Source organism: Pomacea canaliculata, linkage group LG3, assembly GCF_003073045.1.
Source record: "Pomacea canaliculata isolate SZHN2017 linkage group LG3, ASM307304v1, whole genome shotgun sequence".
NCBI lineage: Eukaryota > Metazoa > Mollusca > Gastropoda > Architaenioglossa > Ampullariidae > Pomacea > Pomacea canaliculata.
The window spans coordinates 29,690,205-29,716,658 of record NC_037592.1 but is presented as its reverse complement, the minus strand read 5'-3'; the positions used below and the strand labels follow the sequence as shown (position 1 = coordinate 29,716,658).

At 40.5% G+C, this 26,454-nt stretch overlaps 1 protein-coding gene across 2 annotated transcripts in view; it reads left to right on the top strand.

The window, feature by feature from the left end:
* LOC112560383 (putative carbonic anhydrase-like protein 1) overlaps positions 1–16,527 on the top strand; it is a 46,138-nt gene extending 29,611 nt beyond the window's left edge. Inside the window, exons 4-11 of one of the 2 annotated variants that reach the window (XM_025232215.1) lie at positions 9,201–9,401; positions 9,921–10,016; positions 10,747–10,812; positions 11,004–11,158; positions 12,040–12,158; positions 14,414–14,456; positions 14,804–14,880; positions 16,475–16,527. In XM_025232215.1, coding sequence (XP_025088000.1) covers positions 9,201–9,401; positions 9,921–10,016; positions 10,747–10,812; positions 11,004–11,030 — 390 coding nt within the window. In that variant the 3' untranslated portion in view covers positions 11,031–11,158; positions 12,040–12,158; positions 14,414–14,456; positions 14,804–14,880; positions 16,475–16,527. Of the gene's footprint in view, positions 1–9,200; positions 9,402–9,920; positions 10,017–10,746; positions 10,813–11,003; positions 11,159–12,039; positions 12,159–14,413; positions 14,457–14,803; positions 14,881–16,446 lie in introns of both variants that reach the window. The other variant, XM_025232214.1, reaches the window with a different exon arrangement.
* Positions 16,528–26,454: the final 9,927 nt, after the last annotated feature.

Here is a 26,454-nt window from a genome sequence, read left to right as displayed (position 1 = left end):
TCTTGGCTGTTGCTCTGCGTTCAATTTTCTTGCAAATAAAAAAGTCTTCCAGAAGAGTATTTTTCCCACACGTAACGAATGTAAGCAATCAAATGTGAGTCACCTGCAGTGTCAGTAGCTTCATCTAACTGCAAAGCAAAATTTTTGCTTTTTATACGACTGATCAACTGATCAGACACGTCTTTCAGATATCTCAGTTATTCTTCGGCGAACTGTGTCATTTGACAAAGGAATGGCTTGCAGTTGCGTAGCAGCATCTTCTCCTATCATGGTCCGTACAATGTCCATTGCTGCAGGCAGTATTAATGACTCTCCGATCGTATGTGCTTTTTTGTTTTGAGCAATGCGATAGGAAACTTGATACGAAGCCATCAAAGCTTTCTTAGGAATTGATGTATGTGAGACAAATGTTTTTTTGTCTCTTTTGTATTCTTGCAATTTTCGTTCAAAAAATTCGAGAGGTTTGCAAGCTAATTCCGCATGCTGAGTTTCCAAATGGCGCCGTAGTTTGTTTGGCTTCATACTCTCTGGAGCTAATATTGCGAGGCAAGCAACACACTGTGGCCGTTCTTTACCATCAACAATAATGTTTGTAAAACCCGTTTTCAAGTATTCATTGTCATACTTTCTTACTTTCGTAGCAGGCCTTTCTGGTTTTTCATCGGCTCCAGCACCCAAAACTTGCACATCGCTCGTTTCTTCACTTTTTCTTTTCAAAAAACCACCGCAATCAGTTCCTTTTCGCAGCACAAATTTATCCATGGCTATCTTCTTCAGGACAAACACGTGTACTTGCATCCAAAATTTTGATTAAAAACTGCTGTCTTTATCCAGTCGCAGCGCATTGTCTGGTCATGGCCTTCTGTCAGGACTATAGAGTACTAGGACTGAGCACGTGCGAATGAAAGGGTGTGAATGATGGACGTTTCCTGAATGCCTGCCTTTTAGATGTTTAAAAACAGAGGTGTGACTGGAGAGGGAGAGGGTAGTCAGCGATGAGAGATTGGGGGAGAGAGAGAGGGCAAAAGGTGAGAGGAGGGAGATTGGAGACTTAATTGTTGAGAGGGGGATTGTGTTTTGAGTTTTGGAAGTGAGAAGTCACTGCATGCCGAGACAGTGTACTTGAATAGGGAGAAGAGATTTGGAGTTTGAGCCCCCGCACCACTCGGTTACACAATGTAAACTAATTTCACTAATACCGGTATAAGAAACTTTTTTTAAAAAATGACCACCTTCGCGACCCCCTTGTAGGCACGTCGCGACCCCCCAGGTTGAGAACCGCTGCTTTAGTTTGAGTTTTTCGCCATAGAAATCCAATCATACAATAATGATTAAGATGTCCTTATTTCTTGGGTCTACACTATTTTTTGTGCTGTTTTTTTCTGTTTAAACTATAATGCCCCACCCATTCCCTTACTGCGTCTTTGTAACACGGGCCACTAGACATCCAACTGATGAACCGCAAAGACTTATCCTCAGTCCTCAGCATGGTGCGGTTAAGAATTTACTTCAGGCCATATCCTTTGCCGCCATGTCTTCCTTGCGCATTTCCTTTTGAGAGTAATCTGTCCTTTTGACTTTTACTTTCTTTCTTTTTTTTTTTTTTGATGCCTTCGGTTTTCTAGACCTGATCAAGAAATGTTCTGATCATAGTAGCCTGAGAATATTATCGATACACAAGCTGATCAATGCCACAGCAGCTGTTGACGTCACCATGGAGACTGTTGGTCACCTCAATCCGTTCGAGGCGAATTTCGGGGGAAATAAAACTGTTGAAGCAAAGGTTGATGGTAGGAAAATTGGGGAAACTTTCTCATGTGATCGCAAGATCTCGCGGTCATTGGTGGAATCTTCACCATGAGTTTTCTCATCAGTAGAACCAGCTTCTGAAGTAGGAATAGACTATTCATGTCCTGACTGTTATTAATTTCAAAAAGAAAGAAGGAAAGAAAGGCAGAAAGAAAAGTCTGGCAGGGTGTGAGACACATTAACCGAAACATTGAGTAAAAGATGAAAAGGTGGGTAGGTACATAAATTCCAATTAAAAAGTAAAGCAGATAGTGCAAGGTGTGCATATATATGATTCGTCCGCTGATGCACAGATGCCCAACGAACGAATAAAAACAGCGAGGCTGTTAACAGGCTGCTAACAATATTGACTTCATACCGCATGCCGCTCATGAAGAAACTTCTTTCTCAAAACAGCTTCAAAGCTGCAGGCGGCACGGAAGAGCTCGCTGTCGTCTGCAGACATGAGTGGAAGGACGGATGCGTGCACTTGTGTTTCATTTGCCTAACACCAATTGGAATCAATGGCTCTTCCTACAGAAAACATAAAAAGAGTCTTCGGAGCGCTTCGTGCAAACCCGTCTTTAACTGCGCGTCAGAAGTTCAGCGAATCTATGTTTTATATTCTCTCTTTCTTTTTCCTGTCCTTTTTCCTTTCTTTTATTTGTTCGCCGTCTTGTTCTATGCTTGTCCAAACTACCCATCCCTAGAAAAAAGAAGGCGATGGCCTGATCAGTAAAGTTCATTCGTTCGTTTCCTTAAATTGTTCGTCCGTTTGTTGTTTCTTCATTTGTTCATTTGTTCGTTCTTTCTTCTGTTATCTTGCTCTGTTTCTCTTTCTGTGTGTATATGTGTGTGTGTGAGAGAGAGAGACTGCTCCTCATTATCAGTGCCTAACTGTTCTTCGTCACTTTCTTCTTGTTTTATCTTACGCCTTGTCGCATCCTTCTTTCTCTCCCTACCATACCTTCCCCACCCTACTCTTTCGCTGTCTCTATCATTCTATAACATTGTATCTTATTCCTTGTTTGCTCACAACAGCAGTGAGCAAGTTTTTCATTACATGTTCATGCAATCCGGAATTATTCTCCCTCAGCCTGCTCAACATTTTAATTCCCAGCATGCATGTGTGCGACTTCACGGCTCACTGAATCACAATCATATTGCTTGCTCCAACGAGCAGAACGATCGCAAAATAAAACATGACGAAAAGAACAAAATAATCACGGTAAAAAAAAGACGAGCAGAAAAAGAAAGTACACGCTTTGACAAACAAACGGCTTTATCTGGAAATTTCAGGGTTATTCTGAAATCGATGTTATTGGTATTCAATTATTTTCTGATGATTTTGCCTTCAGATAAATCAGCCAGAAGATGCATCAGTTTGTGTGACGAACTATTATTTATTTATTGTTATTTATTTATTTTGCTCTCTGCACTTTGCTTGAAATCTGTCTAGCTTTGTCTGTGAGTAGTATGAGTGCGCATATAATATTCGTTGTTCATTCTTTAATGGAAACTCCTTTTGACTTGTTCCCTCGCTCGTGAAACTTTCAGTCAGGCGAGAGGACATAACGGATGAATGTGATGTTTGTCCTTCCTTGTGTGAAGAGATGAGTCAGTGAGAGACAGAAGGTGCATCAGTGGAGGTGGATTGTGGATGGTATATGCCTCAAACACGTTTGCGCGTGTCAGACCTGATAGCTTGATGGTCAGGTGACTAGATGGATGGATAGATGGATGCTTGGATGGATAGCTGACTGATGGACGGAGAGAATAAATAAATATCTACATATCTAAGCAGGTATATAGCACGTTAGTATATCCTGACATTGTAGCATTAATTCAAATGTAATGAGATTATGGAAAGCCCGTAGCCTGTAGCAATGACTGTTGTTGCTGATGTTGATGATGAAGGTGATGTTGGCCGTGGTGGTGATCCGTGTGTGCATGATGATGAATAACGGTGGCAAAGTGCATTAGAAAGACGAGAGACGAAAGGTGCGAGAGGTGCAAGGAGGAGAAAGGGGATGCTATCATCAAGAGTGCTCATCACTGCTAAACGGCGCGAGGGGCTCGGTATTCTGCGCGTGAGACCTCGCGCTGCCCTCGAGAACGACTTAAAAAACTGGGCAGGACGTGGACAGCATCACAACGGCATTAATTCGCAAAGACCTCCCTCCACCTACCCTCCCCATATCCGTAATTAAGCAAGTCCTTGAGCTCCCAGACTTCCCCCGTCTCTGTCTCCTATCTCCGTCTCTGTCTCCCATCTCTGTCTCTCTCCTCTCTGTCACTGTCCTCTCGCTCTCATGTTCTCGCACTCTCTCTGTCTCCCTCTCTGTCTCTCTTTCTAACGTGTGCGTAAATTTATGCGATCAATATGGATGATGTGCTGTGTATGCATAAGTACATCTTTCCATGCGTTCGTGCGCGCGCGCGCGTGTGGATATGCTATGCCCCTTCTCAACACACAATAAAGAGAAATATGTAATGACTTCGGTATATCTCATAAATTAAGTACCTCTCGTAGACTGTCATACATCCACCTCTACATCTGGTTATACACCCCTATATCTATGATATCGATAGATTATTTAAAGAACATGTATGAAGTTGCATATCATGCATTTATGTTAGTTTGGTTGGAAGCGATTCAATACTGCATATTTCATCATTTTTTTTATATTCCCCCCTTTACTTACACCCTCTTCCCTTTTTCTCCAACCCCTCTTGGAGTCTTTCTTTCTCTAGCTGTCATTCTCTGCTCTGTCTTCACTCTCTTTCCCACTCCCTTTGCCTGAGCTGAATTCAACTTTAGTTGGTTTTTTTTCCATTATTTATTTTTTTAATCGACGTTTCACTCTCAGCATAAAATCTCACCCCTTGCCTACATAAAAAGCAGCGAAAACGCCGAGAAGAAGCGTGAATTGACAGCTAATGCGAAACTAGCTCATCGACGAAAGAAGGAAAACCTTTTCAGAAAATTTCTTCAAACAGTTTTTGTCACCCCGCCCAGTTGGACATGATGTGATTCCGTTGTCACCGCAAACAATAGAAAAATAATTACGTTTTGAAGTTTTTATGTTTCAGTTTATTTTTGCTTGGTTATCTTTTTTTTTAACATGTCGCGAAATGGAGATAAATATTCTACTGGCGAATGAAGAGTGGTCGCCATTTTTATTTCTCTGCGAGGCACTTTAATATTTGAGGGTATCGAACCATATTCAACTTGAAGGTTTGTGGCGGTGTGACACTGAAAAAACACACAGCCAGACATCAAACAAATTAAACCTTTTGACTTTTATTATCAACTTTAATGGGACTTTGTCAGGCAAGTTCGATGCCAGCAGTGGCGGGGTTGTTTTTCCGTTCTGGAATCAGCTTTTGTTTTTCCTTTCAGTTGGGCTCATGGCGACCGGTATGTCGTCTGCTTTATAGTCAATAGACAATCCATTTTCAAATAACTTATTAATAGACAAAATTGAATCAACTCCTGATAAATTATTTTGAAATCTCAGAAGACTTACCGGCCATTAACTTTCAATGCCAGTGATCTTGCCGACGATTCAGTTCCTCAACTCAAAGTTGGACTCCAGTGGGCCAAACATGTCCTCCACACATAAAAGAGCTTTTGTGAAACTTATAATAACTTCAAAGGAGGAGACTAAATAAAAAGGCAGCACTCAAGTTTTAAAAAAATCTCCAAACAGGTTTTACCACTGTCATTGCAAGAGAAAGAAATAAAACAGTACACATAAAGAAAAAGTCTGGAAACTTCTTCATTAGCTAGTACCTTGTCTTGCCTCCCTTTTCTGCGGCGCACTAGGTAGAATCTTGTGTCTTTCGCAACCGAGTGAAAAGATCGATGAAGTAAAAAAAAAAAAAAACGAAAGAAAGAAAAAAAAAAGCACTAACTGAGAAAGGAAGATGCTTCAAAATGGTTGGGTGTCTAGGTAAGACAAGTAGTCTACTAGGATTCCTTGTACTAGATGTAATGGTAGACATGGGATGTGGAGGAGAATTAAAAGATTCAGACAGACAGACACACTAATATACAAAGTACTGCACTAAAGTTGACCATTGCGGCTCAAATCAGGAATGAGACTTTCTTTTCCGCCGCTCCTTCCATTAGCTAGTTGTGGCTAGATGTGTGATGCCATGGAACTGACGAGGCTTCATCGCTCCCTTCTACTTCTCTCTTCTCACTGCCTGTCTGTCTATTTGGCTGATTTTCTTTTTTCATTTCCCTCAGTTATCTCTTCCAGTTTCTCAGGGCGAGGACGCAGTGTGTCATGTGCACAGCAGGAAACAGCTTATTAAATATAATGTTGACATTTCGTGTAGGAAAAAATACTGTTCTTAAATGGATTTCTAGATTTTCCAGTGAGCGGCAAAAAACCTTTTTGATGAGAGCTAAGAAATGTCTAAAACAGCTTCATTCTGCACAAAGAGTGCGCATGCTATTTGAGTAACGTCCCTTTACTGTTCACCTATTATCAACTTGTCTGAAGTCTAACTCAGCTTTCACTAAAATACGTTATCGCAGCTTTTGACCGATAACAAGTGCGATGCTTTATTCCTAGAAACGTCAAGTCGGACATTTTGTTATGTTGTATGGGTCTGGAGTCAAGGTCCAAGTTCACTGAGGACGGGCAAAGGGGAGGGAATCTGTTCAGTTAAGCCTCAAAATGCTGTCGTGTCAGGTACAGCTGTTGAAGGAACCTTTACATTTCCTAGTGTATTTAAAGACGCTCAGACTTTCCTGCAGTTCTGACCCAAAACATCGCCGTAGTCAGCAGAATAATTGCAGTTCCCTGACCATTCGCCGCTTTACCCTCTCTGAAACTTTATTTCATGACCATGGCAATGAGTATGAGTACGGAGTGTATAGTTGGACATGTCTGCCGAGACCAACGCTTAGACTTGCGAAGTTCTCCACTGTTAGTCTCGGCGAGCCTCTAAATGACTAAACCGGAAGCTTGTGTTTAGAACCTGCCTCGTTTAAGTAGTTAACTGGAAAAAAATCGTCTGCCAGCGGTTCCAGTGATACAAGTTCGTGGTATGAGTATATTCATGAAAACTCCGCCAGACTGACGTTCTTCAGGCGCCGACAGGTTCACGTTGCTATAGACGCCGTCAGACTGACGTTCATGCCGAGTCAGCGTCGCGAAGGCCTAGCCCTTCAATCTCGGAGTTTCTCACAGAATCTCGGGAACAAACGAGACCGAGAAAAACCACACACACACTCGCGCGCGTGCGAACAGCACGCGCGCGAGTGTGTGTGTGGTTTTTCTGCTGCATCTCCTGCCTCAGCCTCCTCCGCACCTCGCAGCCAATATCGCGGGCCACCATCACCTCGCCAGATCCTTACCTCGGAGCCAGTCGCTGCCTAATCGTATTGCTTTCCGTCGGCGTAAAAATGATAAGATATTGCACTGGGGTACTTTAAACACGGGAACTAATCAGATTAAAGGATCCTGTCTCCCAAAATGAAAAGAGATGTTCGTATCCAGAAAACGATTGTGTTTTCTTCTCCTTTTGCGGCTAAAAATAATTAGATTTTAAAGGACTTGAAGTGTTCTGTAACACCGCTTGGAACGAAAGAAAAATAAAATAAATGGTGACATTGAAAAAGGAGGAAAGGTAAGACAACTGTAATGCAGATATTGCTGTTAAAGGAACAATAGTAGAAACAATATCAGGCATATGACAGGAGAAAATGTAAATGAGATCCAAAGATGCTAAGTGCAAAAAATAATAGAAATAATAATAAAATGTGTTGTTGAAAGCAAGAAACTTCAAGAAACTGTCAGGCAAAGCAAGTCATTTCTGAAGTTTCAAAAAACATGAGTGTCAGGTTGTTTATTGGTGATGGACATTAGAACCCTTTCAGACAAACACACGCACTAAATAAATAGTATTAACAGAGAGGCGACATACTATAAACTATTGTGGAAAAAAGGAGAGAATGAGAAACATAAAATTCGTACAAAACGGGAAGGACTGTTAATTAGCAGCGTCGGAATGAATTAGGTAAGTGAGACAAGTTGCACACAAGAGCTCAGGTAGATACACCTGGGGAGTGGACAAGAGGAAATGATGAGAACAGTCATGGCGACGGTGATGCTGTAGATGAGAACTGTCGAGCATTTTTATGCATGTTCACACACGCAGAAGTCTTTCTCTTTCTCTTTCTCTTTCTTTCTCTTTCCTTTCTCTTTCTATTCTCTCTCTCACTCTCTAGCAAAGATGGGAGAGAGCGAGACACAAAAGGGAGGGAAGGAAAACTGCTCTTTGTGACAAGGAGGAGTATGGGATCTCTCACACTACCTCGGCTAGAAAACACTAACCCAATTACTCCGCCACTGGTACGCGTTTGTCTTGATTAAGCACGTCTAATCACTTTGCCTTTTAGTTTTTCTTTCTTGGCTTTGGAGTCTGTACCTGTCCACTTTTTTTTTTTGCCCCTCAGAGAGAAAAAAGCGATGAGACAGAGAAAAGTCTCCGATTCTCACGCTATCTGTGCCTCTGTATGGACATCAAAATTTCCTTTTAAGTCTTTGACTGTCTTTGCCAGACATGCAATAGAATAACCCCAACAAAAGGTGTTGTGTAATCCTTAGGGGAGAACTGTTTCACAAATATTACCCGGGGGACACAAATCATCGGGGTTTTTTTTTTTTTTTTTAAGATTAAACAATTTACCAAAGGAGTCTTTAAGATTAAAGTGTAAGTTGAAGTGTTCGTAGTTTCGCAATCAAACCAGGAATCATCCAAGTCAACAGAGAGACAGATAAACGAATCATGTGCAGATGTGTGCATATTTGAGCATGATTTTATGTACAGGAGCTCATAAACGCGAGAGTTAACAATGTTTTTTTTCACATCTTCATCATGTTAAGAATATTTTATTTGTGTACCGCCCAGCGCTGTGGCAAATTTTTTAATCTGAAGCCATAAAATAAAATTAAATAAAAAAAAGAGAAACGGGAAAGCTCGCAGGGAAATGACGACTAAACCCATTTCGCTTTCCATTGTAACTACAATAGTTTCCTTCACATGACCGAGCTGAGCTCCCTTTTTTCCCTCCCATGATCGTTTATAAACCTATTACAGTCCCGCCCCTATTATAGAAAAGACCCTTTTTTTTCTCCGTTTTTAGTTCAAATTTTTTTTAGGGGTCTTTTTTACTCCTTGAAAAACCTTGTAGTCACTAGGGACAGTTTCAGACATGACACTCAAATCTCGTTCGCAGTTACCTCCCTTTTTTCTTTCACTTTTTGCAGCCATGATCTTCATTACCTGCCTGTTTCTCTGTCTCTTAGTCTGTCTGTCTGTCTGTCTATCTGTCTGTCTGTCTAACTGACTTCATCCAGTTAAATCAAGATTCTTTGTGTTTTGAACGGTAGCTATCCGGGACTCTACAAAACAACGGTCATGACGTCACCTTTTACGTCAACCACTCCAGCCACTCGACGCGTCAGATGACGGTGACGTCAGGACCTCTGTCCTACACATTCCGGGTGGACCGGGTCCGATTTCACTTCGGCAGAAACGAGAATGAGTCCGGTTCAGAGCACACAGTGGGAGGCCAGGGTTTTCTCGTGGAGGTAAAGATTGACCTGTGACGTGAATGAGGGTCACGTGGGGACATGGGAAAGGGGAAATAAACAAAACAAAAATGATCAAATTATCAGCCCTGCTCCAGATTCATACTTTGGTTTAATGACAAAGGTAAAGGTGCCCTCCTTTCTCCCTGATTCCGTTTCACACGTTGGTTTTTTTTTTCCTTCCTCCATCATTCTCGCAAAGGTACAGGTGTGTGTGTGATTTTCTTGGTCGGTGGCTGGACGTGTGTGTGTGTGAAAGAGATTAAGAGAGGTACGTGTGTGTCTGGGGTAGACAGTGCCTGAATATGTTATACCTGTTCATATCAGTGGAAAACTTAAATATTTTGACAAATATCCCAAGTTCTATACAGCAATCAAAGGATCAAGTAAATTAAGTTGTAAGTTCTTGTACTTTTCAGAATATGTGTCTCTCCAAAGTAAACTAACGAAAAGAGGTACAAACTAACGGGTTACTCTACCTATCTTTGTACTTATTTGCATCATCTGCTCTTACTTCAGATGCAGATTTTGGCTTTCAATTCTGAGCTGTACCCAGACTTCAAGACAGCCGAACACGCACCCCATGGGTTGCTAGCCATTGCTGTCTTTGCTCGGGTAAGAGAGTTGTATGTCCTTTTTAGAAATTTTTAAATGATTGCCAAAAACTGCGAAGCATAAAAGGACAATGAAAATAACTTTCATATCAACCTTAAACAGAATCAGAATTTCTATAATTAGTTTGCACCTACACACACTCTCCCCCACATCAAAATCATTTTCTTCAATTGTATTTTACTTCTCACTACATATCAAAACAGGACAGTCCGAACCCATTTTTCTTTTGCCAGAGAGATTACGACACAATCCATCCGGTGACAATGATAATACAGCATCACCGTTTCTCTAAAGAGGTTTTTCAAAACCGATTCCTTCAACATTAAAATTTTTTGTTTTGGACCTTCTTGAGTTAGTCTCTATCTTGGGTGCTCTGGTAGAGAGCCTAAATGCGTGCATTATCCATTATATATTATCATGTTGTACACTATGAAATAGGGTCAAAAACCTAAATTATTAAAAATATCATACCGTATTGTATCTACTGTTAAACTGTTTGTGTTGCTAATAAAAGATGTTATCGCACAGAAGCTAAATGAATACACTAAATATTTTCATACGAGAACCCCATTATTAATTTTTTTAAAGCCCTTACTATTTTTTATAATATCTTTCATATATAGGTACACGGGCAACATTACTTTTAATTTTATAAAAATTTAGTTGAATTTTATATTAGATGAGACCTGCATAACTACGTGTGTGTGTGTGTCTGTGTGTTCACCTTCAGCTCTCCATGCCGGCAATCGCGAGTTTGACGTGTTGCAGCGTGCCCTCGGGGCGACTATCTTTAAAGGTGAGCAATGAAGGAGAGGAGTGAACAGAGCTGAACTGGCGTTCAAAAGGTATTAGTTTGCATTGTCAGGGAGGGGGACATTTGTTTCGCTTCCTCTGTGTGCTTGCACGCTTTTAAAGCATGCATTCGGATTGACGTTGTTTTGTTTACCTGCTCTCTACGCCAGTCTTTGACATCTGCTCCTTGTGCAGGTGACTGGACCCCCCTCCCCAAGCTGAGACTTGGACGCTTGCTGCCCGTGACCGACCATTACGTCACGTATCAAGGTTCGCTTACTTATCCTGGGTGTCACGAGACAGTCACGTGGCTTATTTACAACCGTCCAGTCTACATTTCCCAAGCACAGGTATGGTATCTCTCCAAGAACTCACTAATAAACTTAACCAGCAGATTGAATCTTTTACTGTTATTGGGCATCTGAGGTCCAAGTTGACCATCTGAGGACCTTTTGTGTGGCCTTTTCGATTCCCCTTGAAGTTCTCGACTGTCCCACATCTTTTTCTTTAGGTTGTCTGGATTGTGTCTGCTTGTCTGTGGTATACATACACGTTAGTGTCACTTTGCCTTTGCTGAGTCCATTCCCTTACCATCCGCTCTTTCTTCTATGCATTCCCTGAGTGATTGGATTAACGTAGCAACATAAAACTTCATCCTGGAAGCAGAAGGGGGTGAAACGAGGAGGAGTTTAGGAACTTGTTTTTCGTATGGGTAACCATAAAAATGTAAATTAAAAAAAAAAGTGAGGAGAAAAGAAAAATAAAAAATAAAAAAGATAGAAGGACGCCTAATACCTTGAGGCAATGAATCAGTTCCCGTACCTTCGCCATTTCGACTTTCCTAGCGAGAGATGTTGAATAATTTCACGCACGCGCTTCGTAGACTATTAGTATGTGTCAGGAAAGAAATGTCTGTCGCGCCATGCCACACTTAATATGCACCCAGACACATTTTTTGTGAATTTCACCGCGAAACTGTTGTGCTTTGAAGTCATGTAACAAGAAAGGCTGCTTCTGCAGACTGAAGAAAAAGATTGTTTTTTCTCTTTCTCTCTCCCTACCTCTCCCTTCGTTACCTCCATCCTGTCTATTGTTTGTCTGCGTCCATGGCACTCCGAGACACGAGTGTATTATAAAAGACAATCTTAAAAAGAACACGTTTAATGAGTGTAAAAAAATCTATAATAATAAATTAAAATTGAAATGTAAGACCAATAACTCTGTGACGCAGCTGGCCGCCCTGCAGGTGCTACGTCAGGACACCCGCAACAATCCCGTCATGCTCATGGGCGGCAACATTCGCCCCAACAGCAGCTGCACCAGCGCACCATTCGCACCAACATCAACTTCGTGAGTACCGGCCATCTGACATCACTTTGGACATTAGACCTTCAAAGACAAGTAGCTTGTGTTACATTCCACAGTCGAGTTTCTCATCATACATCTGATCTGATCGTGTCCTCCATCTTCGCTACCATATGCATGCCCACAATAAGTTCGTTTGTTGTAAGAAAGGGAAATGATTGAAAATGTTGAAGATATCAGTACAGAAAGTGCTTCTGATGGCAAGATAAAAACAACAAGCCTGGTGTCGTGTTTGCTCTAAAACAAAGTACAGGAAAGTACATATTAATTACAATAAACAATAAAACAGTAATGAATAGGTCCGACGAATCCAGAACGAAAACTAAGTTAGTATTAAGAATGTCTTTTAAATGTTTTGTTATATTTATTTTATATTTATGTGTGTCTGTGGATATGCTTTAAACTTACTCAACTATGCCAGCCCTGTATTACTTGATCCTAAGAAAGATTTGGTGGCAACCTTTAAGAACAGATCGACCTTCTGTCATGGGTCTACCGCAGTCGTGATATAAATACTCAAACCTCAGTCCCAGTTAACTCCCATTCCATGCAACGGAATCCGGTATTTTCTTATAGGAAATCCTTCTGGCAGCTTATTGTCCTGCTTATAAAGTTTTTGTTTCCATTTTCAATAACCACATTTCCCTCTGCGGGCTGAATATTAGCGACAGATAAAGGCACCGCAACCACTGAGACTAGATAATCAAGACCAATGTGAATTCCGAAAGACAAAGGAGAAAAGGAACAATAGAAAAAAAAGTATACCAAAGCTTTGATGATTAATCTTCCTAATCGGCAAATTACACGTGGAACACAAAAGTGATCCATACTGAAGCCATAGCAACAGCGGTAGTGATCAATGAAGAGACGCACACAGTACGAAGTTATAACCGCCACCAAAATAAACTTCGATGAGGACGACGAGACGGAAATAAACCGTGAAGAAAAGATGTCTCAAATGATGGCAAATTTAACTATATTTACAGTTTATATGCGGCAGTGTCAGAAATATTGGAAGCATAAATATTAAAGGCGAAGGAGTGTCTGCACCCACTGCACTTTTCCTGGACACTTTAGAGAAAATATTCTCTGGGTACCATGTCAACCGACCGAAGCAAGTTTTTTTATGAAGAAACAGAAGGTCTAGGACTAGGGTAATTTAAAAATCTCAAAATCATAACATTTGCATCACCTGTGTGACCTGGCAGATAATAATGTGTGCTACCTGGCTGCTGACAAAAAGTATCGTTAACACAAAGAAACGAGGGCAGCAAGGGGTAAGTAGGATGTAAGCAAGATGTTGAGGAGCTGCCGACTGTTTTCATCAGTCAATGATATTTCCTGGAGTCGTCCAAAAGGAGGTCGTTGACCTTTGCTTGCAACAAAGGAAGGCAAAAACCCTCCGAACCTTCCTGATATTGAAAGCTGTGAAAAATGTAAGAAAATTGAGGAGTTGAAGCTAGAGATCTTTGTATAAACGACTTAAGAAAGGCTCATTAACGGCAAAAATATTGTCAGATATGTTACCATGACACACTTTTATTTGACCTATAATGACCCTTTTCTAATATTATATATTTGATAGTTTGAGTCTGGTTAGGCCTTTTTCAAGAGGCTTTTCTCTGAGATGTTTAACCTCGTCGTTGTCGAATGTCGTCAAAAAGTATCTCACAATCTGCTTACCATAAAAAAAAAACGTTATCTCTCACTGCAAATAATTATCTCAAAAACTCTCATACTTAATAATTATTTCCAATGGTTCTGTCCACTTTCTGTACGATCAAAACCTGTCATGTCCTTTCAGTTGCAAGCATTTTGGAGCAAGTTTCCCCGACACTGATGTTGTGAGTAGAAAGATAAATATCGCCAATGATCCCTAACCTTATCTATGTATGGGATCGAGCTGACCCCATATACTAGCCTTAAAAGTTCGATAATCCGTGTTTATGGGCCTGAGAGAGCCTCATTATCTACTAATTGTGCAGGCCACAGAAGCCTTGTGGATGATTGAAAGCGAAATGTCAGAAGGATTACAGACCAGAAGCCCGGTATTTATTTGCCGGATTAAAGTATCTTCATCTGTCTGATGTACAAATTAGCCAGGTGCTGCCGGGGGTCAACCACGACGGTCGCAGTTCCGATCTATTCATCCTACAGAACAAAATGTGTGAAGCTCGCTTTCTGGAAACAATAAATCACACTAAGAGCATCACTAAGCATTCTTTTATTTTCTGTTTCAGAGAGACAAGAAGTGTTCCATGGCCCGCACTACAATTTATCAAGGTTAGTGGAAGGATAGAGACAAGAAGGTAGATATTTGCTGACATTTTTTTACAGTCATTTGTAGTGCTTAATGAAAACTTCAGACATCTTTGTAAATGCTATTACGAGCTTTTTGTGTATTGTTGCCTATTTGAATATAATTCTACTTCCTAGTGAGTTTTGGCTTTCTGATGTTGGTTTTCCATCTGATTAACATTCATTATCCTGACATCTGTGATCAGGGTGTTTATTGGGGTGGGCTATGCAAATCTTAGTTCTTCCATACTTTTCTAATTCGGTGTGTTTGTTTTCAAACCTGAGAGGATGCTTCTCATCTGTAACATTGACTCGTTATTGTCGCCTTGCAGTCAACGAGCACGTGGCAACTCGGGACCTGCGATGACGTCAAATAACGGTCCTCTTGTGTCGAGGGCGCATGCGCACGGTAGGTATTTTGGAATCACGTCGATTTAATTACTGCTAATGGATGTGATATATTTGTGCTGGGTTAAAGTTTCACAACAGTTGTTCTTTTTTCATGGTCATGCACTAAATTATCCGTTATTACAGCAATTATTCATGTGCATAGCGACTTTTCCTATATAATGCAGTGTATTGTCTTCATCTGCCTATATCAGTCATATTATAAATCTCATTGATAAAGAAAAAGTAAAACCTTATAGTTTCATCAATTTGATGTGAATAACAAGCATCAAACATCATTGACATCCATGGGATGAATAAATGAATATGTCAATGATAATGTTCTATGATAGAGAATGCCAGCTTCGAAAGATACACCTCACAGAACAGCAGCAGATCATTGACTACATTGTCGAAAAAGGAAGAAAAACACCAGACATTGTGAATTTTATTTTTATATAAGCCGAAATATTTGCGCGAGTCGAAAATGTTACTTCTCGTGAAACGACGAGACAGGAATTAAGCAGAGCAAAAGCAAGGAAGGGCAGAAGATGGAAGACAAAAGCCAGAGAAATTGGGGATTAAAATAAAATAATTATAAACATTTGGTCTCACAAGCCACAGGCCCTGACAAGTTGATACACACATTCTCTCTCTCGCTCGCTCTCACACTCTCTCTCTCTCACATTCTTCTACAATATTCTTGTCTTCACACACACGAACACATGGAGAGAAACCCACAAAAAATAAATATCGTAAATTTTACTGTGTACTTGAGGAACTCTCGGTCTGACAGAAAAATGCGGTAGTAGCAGAAGCCTGTGATTAGGTTGGAAACGCGTTCCCATGGGAACGTAAGACCCAAGCACTTCTTGCACTCCAGAGTGATCAAAAATTAAATAAGCTTCCATTCTTTAATGTAACGCCCTTGCTCCACCGGCTGCTATTTTCTACCTATCGTCTTAATAAGTCATGAGAGTCATGTTTATGTATTCCTCCCTCCTGAAATTCTTTGTGTTTGAATGCGTTGTCTTGCTTAGTTCATAAGAGATTGTGTGAGAGAGAGAGAGATGGGAAGGAGGAGGAGCTGTTGCACTCTTTCTCACTTTCTCGTGTGAAGGTTTTTACAGTTAATAGGTTTAATGTCTTTGGGGATTTTTCCCATGTTTACCCAGGAGATCTGTGATTTGTTCAAGAGCTGCTCGAATTCTGTCCTTTTTTTAACATGAGGATATGAAAAAAGTGTAACACGTGAAAATATTTGTAGATCTTCTCTCTCTTTTTTCCCATTCTTTCTCTATCTTTTTTTCTGTCACAGTAAAATATTCGTAATTTTTTTCATTTTTAAAGTTAATTCCTTTATTCTTTTCCTCCTGTCTGTATTTTCTTTTCTTTTTCTCTAATTCTCTCTCTATATATAATATTTTCGTAAAATACAGTCTTCCCATTGTTCTGCGCCCTTCACATTATCCTGTACTTGTGAGTGTATGTGTGTGTAGGTTGAATCTGTGAATAGTTTTTCTATATTTTAGTATATGAGCCAAAGGGGTTCTTAATTAACTAATTCCTGTTTGTGGCACCTGTAAAGCTGACGTCACACGTGCACGTGCTTGCAGTGCGAGAGGCGGAGGTGCCTTATGTTGACGGCGCGGGCACATGAACTGCAAGGCAAGGACTGTCCTTCCTTTTGTAGTCACTGTGTGTCTTTAGAACGACCAGCATCCATTAGACTACCGAGACAAGATATACAGCAATCAAAATATTAGTGTACTTAACATATAATACGATTTTCTATAAGAATCTTTGTTACATTTTTTCGTTTACAAATTTAATGATTATATTTTGAATCATATTCAAATCCGTAAGTGTATTTTCACAATCAGCGCTTGATTTTGTGTTTTGTTCCTTGGTTGAATTCATTAGTAATGGACTGTATCACTTAAGTGCAAATTGAAATGCTATTGTCTATAAATCAAAAAAGTTGAAAACTATGAGACTGTATTAGTGACGCATCCTTCACCGTGTCTGCCTCATGTGTGTATCTCGTTCACAATCTTGTCATTAAGTCCAGTAATCTTCAGAAATTAAATTAGCTTCGTATTTTTGTTTCCCCATAATACATTATTTTTATTAAGTTTAATTAGCTTGAGCTTCGTAGCAGAATCAGCAGAAAACTGTTTCAGTAACAAGCGGGCGAGAAAAAGTGGAGTGAGATGATGATTACAAACGGTGATAACTGTCTTGACCTATTTGGTGTTTGTTGTTTTGTTAACGATACAGGGCCGTTGCTTGGCTACTTGAGGATGGCAGCGAAATGGTCTTGTCATTGGACAGAATGAACTTCGTCATCGGGTGGCTGGCAGTTCTTTCCTGACACCGAGATCTCGGCTCAAGCTCGTGGTTCTGCGACCCGCTCGTCTAAGGCACAAGGCTCCAGAACAGAGAGACAGGATTTGCCAAGTCATCTGTACCTGTCTCTACGTCTTGTGTCTACTTCAGCACGTGACCTGTCGTGTGACTACACGAGCACATCACCCTTCGTGTGACTACGTGACCACGTTACATGTGTTGACACCAGCACATCGACTGTTTCGTGAATACGTCGGCGCGAGTTCTGGCGTCTGTGTGGACGCTCATTGCCGATGAGCTTTTGCTCTTCACCTGGACCACCTCACCACCTTAGCACCACCGATATGTTTTCTGATATGCTCATTGACAACCGTCGCTCGTTCAGACAAGCGATGACTGGTACATTGGTACACACAGCAAAAAGGTCTTACGTTGGTTTAACGAACGATGGAGTTTATCTTCCCATTCACAATTTAAAAAAAAAAACATGCACTTACCACACACGCTTATCACAAACACCTACACGCACACGCGTGCACACAGACGTACGCACGAACACACACATTACTAGGCTCACATGAGCTCATTCATTGTCTTAACAAATGAGGACAACAATCCTCCCTCAAAGTTGAGAACACATCAAGAACAGTCGATCTCTACCCGAAAGTAAGGTTTATGCAAGAGCTTGTCCATCAGTGTGCATGCTGGCTTTGTTTTGTCCTGATGCAATGTTTCAGAAGTTTGTTTGCTTGGTGTTGGCTGGATGTCTGACCGGATGGTTTTCTTCTATTCACTTCGGAGGACAACAGATCCTTTCAACATTTTCACAGGCAAATCTTAATTTTTTGCTGTGATTATTTCTGTTTTGACGAAGTATCCCGGTGTTTTCCTCATGCTAAGGGATAGGAAGATTTAATTGTAAGAAAACCATCATCGGACGGCTAAATGATGTCTTCAGTCACGTGACCTTTTCGCCATGATCGCAGTAGCAAATTAGGAGCCATCAACAGTGGCTTGGTCTGACCCTAACTACGGTCTTCCTAGTACAGTAAGGTGTGGATTCTGTCTTTTGAAAGCAGTAATGCTGGTTTTTAACAGTTCATCTGGAAGACTAATAGAACTGTGTCACTGGATCGAAGATCTGGCCAGAAGTCTTGGCCATCTTACAATGAGCAAAGTGCACTTGGGATTGTGGGTCTAAGGGAAGCAACCCAGGTCATCCAAGTCGGTAACTGCTGAAAGATTGCTGCCACAAAGAATAAAACCTTTAAAATAATGAGTTGCATTCAAGCATAAAATAGGGAAATGGCTAGGGACACGACGGGAAACCTATGTCTGCTCCTTGCTGCAATGCCAGAATTTCATGAACGTTTTTATTATTCCGAAGAAGACGTTACTGACTCACGCTTGGCCATGGTGTTATGATGGAGACGACAGTGAACAAGTTCACATCGCTCTTTCTTCAAGCTCAACAGAAAGCGAAGAGTAGAAGCTGTTTTCTGCATCAAAAAATTTTTCCACAAGTAGTGTGATTGGACACTTGACTTCTCAACTAAAAAAAAACTTTAAAAAAAGGTTGTTTATTCTGTTTTTATTTTTAAAGACATTGTTGGTATCCGATCTCCGACTTAAGCTACACAGGTGTTAATTTTGTCTTCAACTGACAGGTGACCTAGATTCCTGAATAATGTTGAAGCAGAGTATAGGTTACTCAAATGTCACGATGTGGTGAAAGGTTCCAGAAGTGGCTGACATACCTGGCATGAACCGTTAATGGCTTTGTTCAGTCATGGATACGTCTTTAGGTATGCAGGTCACGCTCTGATATACGTTTTAAAGGCTACACCTGTCACTGAGAACTTTGGCATTACACAGTTCATTGACTGACTTGACAAATACACATACATTTCCCCTTCTCTCCCACCCTTTTATTCTTCCTTCTTTCTCGTGCCCTCTTGCAGTTGGTTCGCTAGCTTCCTTCTGTGAATCCCTGTCAAGCGTCACTACAGACAGACCTGCGCGAACTGTGTAACAGTTGTGCCTTGTTTCCAGTCCATCACCAACCTCTAGGACGAGTGGAGTTGATGACGTGGACAACCCACAGAGACGGTGGTGTCTGAGTTTTCAATGGCGCAATGTCCAGATGTGCTTTGAACAGACAGGAGGACAATACAAGATGGTGTCGTTCGATATGCTTTAAACATTGCATCGTATTTCGTATTTTACTTCATGTCGAAAGTCTCGTTTGCCTTCACTGTCCCCAGCTCCCAACTGTGTGTCTGGTCCAGCAGGTGCTGTGGTGATGCCGCGCTGTATTATGGGAAATTGTGCGTGCTGTAACTGTCACGTTCATTGGTTTATTATAGTTTCTCAATTTTTATGCAGGTTCCAGTGAGTCTTCCAGCAATGACGATTTCCCCTATCCATATTTCGCTGCTTTTTACTTTAAAGGTTTTTGGTGTGTATGAATGGTTTGAATGAACAAACTAAATATCCAAGACGAATGCATTCTTGCATGCTCACACACACACACATACACACTAACAAACGTGCCTATTTATTGTGTAAATGCGCACAAAAACACACACACACATATACTAAATAAGGAGTTGTATACATGAATTCAGATATAAATGATACATTCATATGTGTGCAGGCACGCACACTAATTTGAGCATTATTTATTTTCCACGTGATATCAGAGGACAGTAAAAATATTGTTTGAATGATCCAACAGCATTGTCAAAAAGGAGAATTTCATTCTGATGCTATCACACGTGTCATGCTGTTCAAGATGAAGCTGGATTTTATTAAATTTGCACTGAACTCTTTACAGTGCTATGCAGGGAATATACCCTGTCACGTTTTGGTGTTTCTGTAACAGTTTAGTCTCGCATGTAGGGGTTGTTACTTTACATACTGTAAAATGTAATCTTTTAAGCTAAGCTTTTGTATTTAAAAAATCAAACTGGCTGCTCTCATTCAACGACAATCAGTCTTTTACAACCAGAATAACCATGCTCACTCTGTATGGGGGAAAACTGTACCCGTATATTTGAATAAAATGTGAAAGGATTAATGCCACTGGGGGATGGCAAAATAGACCAGGAGATTTTCTCTGATAGAGGTATTTCTAATTTTGTTTTCATCATTGCATGCTCTAATTTTTCGGTGCTATTCAATGCACTTGTTAGAACACTTTGTGAAGCAGTTGGGACGAGTACTCGTAGGGTCTGGTTTAGTTGGACCGTTGGTTTTTGTCCAACCCAAGAGGCTTCTGGGTGACGTGCCGCTCGTGTTGACCAGCCATCAGCCTTCAGACAGCGTTCTCACTCAGAACACATGAAATGCCTTTTACAAAATGTTCTTAAGTGCTGTGATTTGTGGTAAAAATGTTTGAATGTAATTTTCTTATCACTTAAAAAATGCTGACAATGTTTTGGGATATCACAACAGGTTTTTTTTTCAGCGGTTGCCATCAGGTTACAGTGAGAAGTAATTTGAGCAAAGGCGATACTCTTGCTCCGTTTATTTTTGTGTATAAATACAACTCGGTATTAATGTTTTACAATGTGACGAATGTTGTCCCTTTGTATGAAATTTTTATCATTTTTCTGCTGTCCCAGTTTTTCTTCCCTGTTTTGTAGACATTCCTGGAAATTGTGTTGGTTTTATGTTTTGTGATCAACTTCACATTCCAGTTTTTAAAATTATTTACTATGTTTTGTGAGCTCGACTGAGCATCTTTCTTTTGTCGGGTTGATCGCGCAGTCGGGCTTACACCTGCTGAGGCAAACCAAACCTGGTTTGTGTTGTTGAAAAAAAAGGATCGCGTTGTGTAGCGACCTCAGAGATTCTTTCTGCGAATCTGTGACGTCACATCCTGGGTCCTGTCTACCCGTACCTCCACCCCTTGTTCCTCCAACTCCTTTGCTTGTTAATAATCATAACATTTCCAAAACATCAAGTCTTTCTTAGTGGTTGACTTTTGATTTCCATGTCTCGTCTCAAAAAGATTCTTCCTGCCCCTCCTCTCAACTTTCGTTCTAACTTTAAACAGAGAACTAACGAGACCATGGAGTTGGTTCATCATGCTGCAACATTTGTATGTGGAAATTTCAGTATTTATTTTTAACGTGACAAATTTTATCAAACGTTTTGTGTGTATCAAGAGAAAGATGGGAAAGAACTTCTTGTTTGGTACATACTTCTGGATGCTTCTCTTATGTGTTTTTTTTTCTATTTATTGAACTCGTTAGTACATTGTGCTTTTTGCATGTTTGTGATTTCGTTTACAAGTTATTTTATGGTGACTTTAAATTATTGCTGTTTCTTTAAAATTTTTGCAGCTTTGTTTTGTTTTTGGTTAAATATGTACTCTTCTTTGAAATATTTATTGATAAGGTCGTGTGAAATTCTGTTTGCATCTTGAGTTAGAAAATGAGATCCGTAACTTTTGCCATACACAACGGTGTCTTTCTATTTCATGAAAAAAAAAGAGTTAACATACATGTTTTCAACAGAAGCCACACTTTGCCAAAGACACGGGTTACAAGTGTGACGCAGAACCAAAGATACAAACCAAATAAAGAGCAAACTTCAACTAAAACCTAATTTTACCAAAGATGGGGACTACGAGTGAAATTGCCAAAAGATAACCCGTGAACACGAGAACTCATTTTCTGTACACAGTGAACTCTGCTGCTAATAGAAATCTTCGTTGGCACACGACTTCTGTGCAACATGCTTACAGCAACTAAATGACTAAATGACTAAAGAAAGCTTTGTTATCAGCAAAAGCAATTTTCTGAAAGAAAAGGTCTCGGGAAATGTAGTGAAATACGCAGTTGTAGATACATATAGTAGCATAGACTTGCATCTCTCAAACAGTATCGAAATAGCGCAAAGATCAAAACAAAATACAACAGAAAATACAAAAAATAAATTTTTTAAATATATGACCTTATCAAACGAAGTACAACAAGGATGGTCAGACGCGGCGCCTTCTGTAGACAAATAGAAGACCTGACCAAATTTCATTCTGGCTACAAACAATCCCACATTAATCACACTGTGGGCTGATGTCGGGAGGTGTAGAAATACGTGGGAGTAGACGCCCGTGTGGAGAAGACAATTTACAAATTACAGGTTAGCATGGACAGATCCACTCCCCACATAGTTATGGAGCAGCATGGGCTAACTGAAGGACATGCGTCTTGCTTTCAAAGTTATAAAGAGATGTCCAGAACCCTCAGATGTTGTTTATCCCTGAATCCATACTTTTAATGCGATGAGAAAGATTCCCAGGGGTAAAGAAACATGACGTACTGTGCGAGGTCTAGGTAGGCATTAAAACTACAAAAGCAAGTCACTGTTCCTTGTGTTCTCGACTTTTCCCAGGGAAAACCACTTGTTTTATAAGTACGGGCCCCTGATGATCACGAAGAGCATTTCTGGTGGCACATCAATCTTTTAGTTTGTCATAGACAAGAAAATCCTTGGCTTCTAAAATTGCCGAAGAGATTACGACCTCCACCATTTTCATAATCAGAAAGTAGTTCCACGTGATATGATGTTAGGACGATGTCAGCAACTGTTGAAGGATAAATGCTAAGTTCCAAACGTTGGACGAAAAGATTGAGAGATGTTTCACAATTATTTCTATATCCGCCAAAAATAAAATATTAAAAAAGTTAGAGAGGAAGGTTTCATTTGCATGTTACAGCAAGTTTTAATTTAATCCAAGGAATACTTTGTTTCGTGTGTGCTAACTAAAAAAAAAAAAAAAAAAAAACTTCCACCATATGTCTAGAAAGTACAGAACGAGGGGGTCAAGGGGGTTGAAATTTAAATCTGTTGCTTTATTTTGGCTTTAAGGTTACATGTGCATCACACCTCTTGTACTCAGATGTCAGCTCGCGATAGGATGTGAACCATATGGCACAGTTCGATCTAATGCATCTGAAATCATGAATTATAAACAATAAACATTATGTTTCTGGCATAATGAAAAATGTGTTTTTCTTATCTCGATGTGTCGTGTACTCTGGATCCTTGTAGAGTTTCTGATGTAAAGTTTTTTTCCAGAAAGAATACAAAATGAGACAAAGAACAAAGGCAAAGCTCAATTAAAAAAAAGACAACAAAGAAAAGGAAAAATAACTAAATTAAAAGAAAGAAAATACAAAAGGATGTACGGAAATATATCAAGCGCAGTGTTGTATGGGTGGTCACAAAGCTGCAAGCTTTAACACGACTTGTATCAAATAGAAGATTAAGCCTGACTAATTTCAATCTGGTTAAAAAATCCCACCCACGGGTCACATTGGGTTTTGTGATTAAATTCAAGACAACAAAGCCGGGGTACGGGAGGGAAGGTGGAGAGCTTTTTCGCTCATTAATCTTCTTTTCTTGTTCGGACTTTCGTTGGCTTTTGTCACTGTCTCTCTGTGCATTGAACCACCCATTGAACCACCCTTTCCTCTCTCCGGGGAGTCCAGCCCCAGCTGTATCACGCGATCGCCATAGCCGTCCTCATTTTTGGATAATGGTGATGAGGTGGATGGTGATGAGGAGGGCAGTGGATGGGGGAGTGGATTGTAAGAGATGGAGGATGCTGGATATTATGTGGATTATCGTGGATGATTGACAGAAGTTGGTGGCTACTTGTTGCACCTTGTGTGCTGTTTCCATGATGCACGTTGTTACAACCCTCGTCACTCTCATTAGCACCAGTCCTTTGTACCTTTGCCATCCAAGTTCGTTCTACTTTTCCTGCCTTACAGTTGTCACTCACAAATATTATATCAGTCTGTTATATTTCCAGCTACATGGATTTTTTTCAAAACTTAACAACTTTACTTACTAGCATTGTTACAGCCTGCAGATGCATTGATATTTTAATTTTCATTCTACTCATCCAAGTACACTGCTAATCTTACTTTTAGTACTACATATCCATACATTGCTAAACATCTGGCTTTCTGACATAAAATTTTACCCGTTTGCAGATACAAATGATTATCTTAACGTCCGTTGTTTGATTTTTTTCATTAATTTTTTTTCCTTTGCTGCTTAATCAGATCACCATACTCAAGATAGCAAGATAATGATGATGATAGGTGGTAATGATGATGATAGGTGGATGGTGGTTGGTTTGTGGCATCGGCTTGTTGGAAGTCTATGCTCCATCCTCCACTTCATTATTCAACTGATTTCCTATTAATCAGGCTAGCCAGGCAAGAGAAGCTCACATAGACCCCCAGAAGCGTTTACGTGCTGTACACCAGCAAGGTTCAGGGTGGAATCGACAAATGCCGGGTGGTAATCGCGACGAGAGAAGAAAAAAGAGAGAAACGCCCCTGTTTAACTATTGATTGGAGTTGCGTACTTTGAATTTCCTCTTTCATTTCTGCCGACCCCTCCCCACCACAGTGACATTTGTTAATTTTTTTTAAAGTTTAGCCTACAAACGTTTTTGTCGTGCCACAATTAGTCAACTTTGGGATGTGCTAAGTGTCTCCTCCCTACGACTGGCAGAAATGTAGGCTCTCTTTTCTCAACACTCAAGGTCTTGAAAATAGTAGAGATGCATCTAGAAATGAATATTTCAGACAGTATATCAGGTGGGTGGGATATATCCAGGGATGTATAATTTAGTATATCAGAAAGTGAGGAAAAACTGTTTCCCCGGGTCAAAATGTGGTAATCAAAGGAAAGAGAAGTGTCTCCGTACCTACTAAACACTGTCCATACCCTGTGGATATTTCTTTTGTTACTTTGCTCCAAGGCATTTTTGCCACTGCTTCATAACCTCAGGGGCAAAGCATTGTCTGAGGGGTTAGGACACTGCTTTATACACAGTAAATGATTTACAATTTCCTTGATTTTTCCATGTTGCCCCAGAACAATGATTTTCGCTTTAAAACAATGTTCCAGAGGCTGCAAAGGCAGAGATGAGGCTAGTGGTTATCAGGCTCCGATACACCGGGTGTGTTTCTCGAATCCTGTATAGAAACCATGGATCATCCGCGTACAAACACATCAGTTTTCCGGCAGCTTACGTCACTGCCTCCCTCCGCCACCCGACCCCACCCGACCACCCAGTGCCAGCTAATGTAGAACAATCAGAGCAAGAGTCACGTGCTTGACATTCCAACTCAAGGAAACGGTCGATGCCCTGTAGGCACCTCCCTGGTGTGCTGGCGTACGTACATGGACACACAGACGCACAGACACACATAGTTTCTGTTATTGGCACTTCGCCAATCTGTGACAGCATGCACGTGCAACACCAGAAGCATAGTTCTTCGGCTTTTACCAATCTGTCTTGGTTTACTTGAAGTAAAGATTAAATCAAAGAACGGAATCAGATGCCCTGATGGCTGGATGCTTGGAGGGATTCATCTTTCACCTATGGCACAACAAATATCACCTTTGCTTTGATCTTCCTCCCATCATCCTGCAGTGTGCACGAGCTCTCTCTCTCTCTCTCACCCACGCACGAGCGCGCGCACACAAATATTGTATTGACAGCTTTTTCTCAACTGACTAAAAATTCAAATATTCTCACCTTCGTCCTCCTGTCCGCAATCCTGTCCCTTCGGTCCACCAGAGCGTACAGCCCGGCGTGCAGTCACAACAACAACCCACAGCGAAAACACGGTTACAACAACACAAAGATTAATCAACATTTCCAACATTTCGTCGCCACTGCCAAGTAATGATGACGTCAGACTGACGTCAACAAACCGTTTCTAACGGCACAAACTACTAAATTAGAAATGCCAAAGACTGACAGAGCGTCACTCCAAAAGCTCAAAATAAAATTAGATGTAGATACAATTTCTCACGGAATTATGTCGTTAAGATGCAGAATAGAAACAAAAAGCTCGCGTGAAGGTTTTTTTGAAGAAAGGAATGGAACTTTTAAAAAAAAAAAAGAGGGAGGTAATGAAGTGCAGTGGTTGAAATCCTAGCAAAGCATATAAAGAAAAGATATAAACATCCCTACTCCCTCTCTCAGGAGAGAGAGAGAGAACAGTTAAATAGTTATTATCCCTTCTTGAGTGACTCAGTGCCTCCGGTTTCTTTTGTGTTATTTTCTTTCTTTTTTATTCCATATTTCTGCATGTTCCTTTTTTTCTTTCATTAATTCCTGCAGGGTGTACGCGGATCTGAAAGTAAAACGGATGTCAAAACTAACCACGCCTTATCTAGGGTGTCGTCTGCTCAGCATCAGACCATA